At 51.9% G+C, this 5,217-nt stretch overlaps 1 protein-coding gene, 1 non-coding gene and 1 pseudogene across 3 annotated transcripts; 1 reads left to right on the top strand and 2 right to left on the bottom strand.

The window, feature by feature from the left end:
- Positions 1-1,138: 1,138 nt before the first annotated feature.
- BC939DRAFT_t203 lies at positions 1,139-1,211 on the bottom strand (annotated as a pseudogene). Its single transcript has one exon. The product of its transcript is annotated as a tRNA-OTHER (tRNA).
- A 2,469-nt stretch (positions 1,212-3,680) lies between these two features.
- On the top strand, positions 3,681-3,752 carry BC939DRAFT_t204. Its single transcript has one exon. It is a non-coding gene; the product is annotated as a tRNA-His (tRNA).
- A 113-nt stretch (positions 3,753-3,865) lies between these two features.
- On the bottom strand, positions 3,866-5,209 carry BC939DRAFT_472025 (peptidyl-prolyl cis/trans isomerase-like protein). Its single transcript, XM_051558247.1, has 2 exons — positions 4,492-5,209; positions 3,866-4,348 (listed from the first exon to the last, which is right to left on the bottom strand). Exons 1-2 carry the CDS (start codon positions 4,783-4,785, stop codon positions 4,082-4,084), a joined length of 561 nt encoding a protein of 186 aa, XP_051405800.1. The 5' UTR covers positions 4,786-5,209; the 3' UTR covers positions 3,866-4,081.
- Between the last annotated feature and the right edge of the window lie 8 nt (positions 5,210-5,217).

Raw genomic sequence — 5,217 nt, 5'->3', positions numbered from 1 at the left:
TCCAAGGATTGAGTGGGTTCAGGTGTGCCAGCAGAAGATGCTGGGAGCTGGGTGTAAACCTCGTCAGAGGCCACAATAGGGCTCGACCCTTCAGTGCCCTCCATAGGCTCGTCCGGGTCGTGATCGGTAAAACCTCGAGGAGGCATATCCAAGAGGTTGGACCGCGAAAGCGAAAAGAAAAAATATAAAAAATAAAAGGGTTGCTAAAATCTGATGGGCCTCAGATGATGGCGAATGGGAGAGTGAATCTCTAGAAAAAGAGATGGGAATGACCGCCTCAGAGAGCGGAATGAGAAAATCACAAGGAACCGGACTGGTAGCCTCGCACGAACGAACAAAAGTGTAAAAGACGTTTTGAAGTTGCTATAACCGATGTGTGGTGCGTAGAGTGGGGGATTTTTTTTTTTTTTTTTATTCAACATGGCCTCCGAGAGAGAACAATCAGTGCTGGTTTCCTAGTGAATAGTCTCTGAGACTTGTGTCTATCTGGCCCTAAATCTTCTAGTGTGGCAGTCGCACCATCTCCAACAACTTCACTGTAACCTCCCTAAGCGTCCCGAGGTCTTTCTCCTGCGATCCGCTCGGCTAGCTGGCAGGCTCCTCACCTGCAAATCTGCCAAGACCATCTCTCCAATTGTAACCTGTACATCTGGGAGATGGTCTTGGTTTCTTGAGAGCACGGAATCCGTTCTACTGGCTTGCGAGCCGACTCCTCTACTATTGTAACATTTCCTCCTCCTCCTCGTCCCGTCTTTCCTCCACCTGAGGTCACTGGATGTGAGCTCAGATTAGCCTATTATAAAGTGGGCCTACTCACTTTTGAACTTATACCTGTAACCCCGGCAGGGGTAGCTAAGACGCATGCTGCCAGTGCAGTGGAATAACTTGTACACCCTGGTGTATAGCTGGGAAGTTCTGAACCAGCGCCTCTCGAAGTCCGGAGGCTAGCGCAAGGGCGAAATTTATTCTGAGCATTTTGTCAAGCGTTAAGGAAGGGGAAAGGAAACCCACAACGATTACATGGGGTAGTGCCACTCAATGTGGGGGTCGCCGGGGAAAGGAAACCCACATAACTGAAGTGGGGTAGTACGCCCGACTCATGCTCCAAATAAATTTCTATGCGTAGCACATATTACTGTGCTTTAACCAGGGCTCGAACCTGGTCCCTTCGCGTTACAAGGGAGGTGCCCTGACCAGTATGCTAACTGAGCCATCGGGCCTTGCGTAGAGTGGGGGATTTTTTTTTTTTTTTTTTTTTTTTTTTTTTTTTTTTTTTTATAACAACTTGTCTCTCGAGTCAATTGACTCTGCGAATCTATCAGACTAACTAGCAAAGATCTACTATCGCTGTCCTCACCACCAAAGCGGAACCGATCCACAGTCGCCAAAAGACAGGTCACATTCCCCGGGCCTGCCCCTAGGGCCTGCGCAACAATTGCCACACCTCATCAGTGTGTTAAAAGCTGAAAACACCTTGTTACAAGAAGGGTATCTTCCCCATCCCCTCCATAGTTGTCAACCGCCTCCTCCCTTGCAGGCAATCCAGCAGTGTCCGATCCGCTGCGTCTGGGTCAAGCACGGGGCCAGGGCAGCTCCCGTTTACATGGTCAGCGAGTAATGCACCACACGGACATTGGTCATCGTCGCTAATGTATCCATACCCATCACTCCAGTCCCCTCTCGGTCCCTTGTATGGAGTTCGTTTCATCTTGGCTGTGATCCCCCATTCTCGCTCTCGAGCAACAGTGGCCTTGCAGCGTGGTTTCCAGATCAGCTCCGTAGCTTTCTCCTCAATAAAGCCGACGAACTTGTGAATGACCTGGCGCGCAATCGACGATGGCGAGGTAAATAGACTGCCCCACTCCTTGATAAGGCTGACTGGTGTGATGCCACGGCATAAATCGCTGATGCTCCAGGTCAGATCCGGAGAGCGGTCATAATACTCGTCGCCTTTGAGCATTGATCGGGTCCCGGCGATACAGGATAGACCTCGGATGTGGGTCTCGTTGTTAGGACAAACCCATCGAATGGGTTTCGGTGCAGCAGCGGCGGCTCCAGCGCGGATCCTATCACGCTCTTGCTGCTTCTTGCTGTTCTTGTTGTATGCGGTCGTTGCAGCTCGTCCCCACTTATCAATCTGCTGTAGCCCTTCGCGCCAGATCTCCTTGTGGACATCTCTAGTAGCACTGCACGTCCACAGGTGATGGTTGTCCTCGTCCTGAACATCGCAGACGCAGCAGACACGGTCAGGATATAGACTCGGGTGGCGAGCCTTCATGGTATTCAGGGTAGGCAGCATACCATGCAGCTTCTTAATATGATGTGTCCTCTGGGACGTATCAGCAGCACTGCTGAAGAACGTGTGCACAGAGCGCTTGTCGTGGACATGGGCAAGGGTGGACCGCCACTCCACGTCGGCAAGATCTGGTATCGCTCTCTTGACACGACGTTGGGTTGTCCAGGCCTGATGACGCCTGATTGTCGTCTGCTGCTTGAGTAGCTGCCGCAGATCATGTTCCACAAGATGATCGTGGCAATGTGCAAAAAAGCGGATGTCTTGCTGCTCGCTTAAATCAACCGACCAGGGCATTGACTCGACTCGGACGGCGGCTGTCGCCACAGTGTCTGCAATATTGTTGCCAGTGTTGGTGCTGTGCCCACGGACCCACCTCACCTCCACCGACCCAGACCGATCCTGGACAATCTTGTGTAGTGCTGCCCAGTGTCCAGAGTACGTACTACGGAACCGCTTACGAGGTAACGTGTCCGCACGGGAACGCACAAGCTGCTGGTATTGTTGCACGACCGCTTGGTTGTCGAGCTCCACAATAATGTTTTGGTCTGGTGGCGCAGATAGGATGGCAGCTAGGAGACCCATGAGTTCTGCTTTTGCTGAAGAAGCGTACCCGTCTGTGCGGCCCTGCACACACCTGACCACGGGCTGCGATCGATCAACGACCCCAAAGGCCATGGCTACGTCTTCTTGACCAGTGTTAATCAAAGAGCCATCGGAGGAGATGACTCGCGGTGCTGTGTTGTCGACAGGAGATTCTCGCAGCTGTGACACAGCAACTGCCTCAGCGTGTGATAAGCTGACTGGTCCAATTGTGGTTCTGTCTGGATATAATGTGCCCACCTCCTCAGACAGCTGGTGTACAGGCAGCAATGGATACGTTTGGCGTTGAGGCAGTAGACGCAACTCTCGTTGTTGTTGACGCTGTAGTCGACGTTCGCTGTTACGCAGGCGTCGGCGCTCCCGTGCCTGCTGGGTACCGTACTGGGCATGTATCGCTTGCGATGCACGTGCGCGTTGTGAGTTGATGTCTTGCAAAAGTGCTTTTCTGCGCCGAGCAGCAGAGTCTAAGGCAGCCTGTGCGCGTCCTCGTAGGCGAGCCAGGACGGTGTGATACTGCGCGCTGTTAAGATCCAAGAGTGGTGAAAGGCTGCGGACAGAGGTACGGCTGGCTATCTCGTATCGCCTGTGATTGGCGCGCGAAGCACGGTGCACGCTGTTGACCTTTTGTTGTAAATCGCTGGTGATGGCGGCGCTTACGGTATTGTATGCAGCATGGGTTGCGTAGAGTGGGGGAACCTGGACTCGAACCGTGGTTATGACGTCACCTGTCACTAAACCGATGTAAGCTTGATTCCATCTAGCGGATGGAATTCAGCAAAGAACGGCTAACATAGTATAATGGTTAGTATATCTCGTTGTGGCCGAGACGATCCTGGTTCGATTCCAGGTGTTAGCACTTTTGCTGCCCCCGGGACCCATGCGGTGCGGGATTTTTTTTCTTCTTCTTCTTGATATTAGAACCAAGGAAGTGAGATCAAATAGCGGTAATAAACGGATGGATGATACGGAATTCCAATGTAGATGCTTTAGCGTGTGTTTATTGCTTTTGCTCTGGTTCCGATCCTTCCTTTGCTGTGAGTGTTTTGTGTTTTGTGTTTTGTGTTGGTGCATATCTTTTTTTTAATCCCTAAAGGTCGCATTGATCGAGGAGGGAGGAAGGGGAGGAAGATGATAAGATGGTTCACGATGATATCGATCATTGAAGTCTGTCGACGACTGTAGTTTTTAACCAGTGCGCAAGATAAGATGGACGCCGGAATCTGTCCAGACAGGTTCGCTCATTTCCCCGACCTTGAGTGCAAAGGAGGCCTTCTCAAACTGCGGCTGCATCTGTCCACGCTCAAAGAATCCGAGGTCGCCAGACTTTTTGGCTGAGGAGCAGTCGGACTCTGTGGCGGCCAAATCTCCCAGACTGGCTTCGCCAGCCTTGATCTTCGTCTCAAACCCTTGGAGTCGCTGCAATGCCTCGTCCTTGGTTCTTGTAATTTGATCCTATAAGTATAATTGGGAAAGATAAGGAGACGGGAATGGGAATGGGAATGGGAATGGGGAGAGAAAGGTTAAGAATCACGCGTGCAGGATGGATAGATAGGACGTTCTAGGTTTCTGGGTGTCAACTCCCGCTTGGTACGGACCTCTCTCCAGGAGCTGGGGCGACGCGACTCTACGTGCTTGACCAGCAGATGTGAGACCCTAACACGCCTGGGTGAATCGTCCGATTGTGCAGCACTGCCATCTTCCGGTTGCTGTCCATGCTGACTCTGGTAATCCTTTTGGAAGGCGAGGACGACACTGGGGTCGACGCCCTCGGGTGCTTGCCAGCGAGACTCGGCGCTGACTCGATTGTAGAAGTAAGGAAGGTTACGCGAACGAGACCAACGCAACTCCCAGTCGTCCGGTAGGTTGTAGTTTGTAGAAGACTGGCTCATAGAGGGAGGGAAGAGGAAAAAAAGAGAGAGAGGCGTAATGGAATATTAGTCGGGGTGCAGAGACTCTAAATGCGTTGTTTCCGACGACCTGAATTGCCACCACAATTGCATGGGGATGATCCACAAAAGGTGAGCTTGCAGCAAGGGAAGGAATGGGTGCTGATGTGGTACTTGGGCATGTGGTCTATGTTGTTGTTTTTATTGTTGTGGTTGGGATCGGATGAGTGCTTGGTTGGTGCTTACCATGTCGTGGCAATGGGAAGGAGGTGATGAATGTTTTGAAAGAGAAGCCGGAAGAGGGTAATGGTTTTGTGGTTGGTTCGGCTGTTGAGTGCGGCGGTCACGAACTACACGCACCCGTGTCTTGGGATGCTCCATAGTCTGCGTAGTCTCTCTGGTTGTGTCATCTCGGGGGGGGGGGGGGATGTATCC

This window comes from Gamsiella multidivaricata (genome assembly GCF_025024155.1).
Source record: "Gamsiella multidivaricata strain RSA 2152 chromosome Unknown BC939scaffold_199, whole genome shotgun sequence".
Classification (NCBI taxonomy): domain Eukaryota; kingdom Fungi; phylum Mortierellomycota; class Mortierellomycetes; order Mortierellales; family Mortierellaceae; genus Gamsiella; species Gamsiella multidivaricata.
The sequence above is the reverse complement of the archived record's forward strand: the minus strand, read 5'-3'. Positions and strand labels throughout refer to the sequence as shown.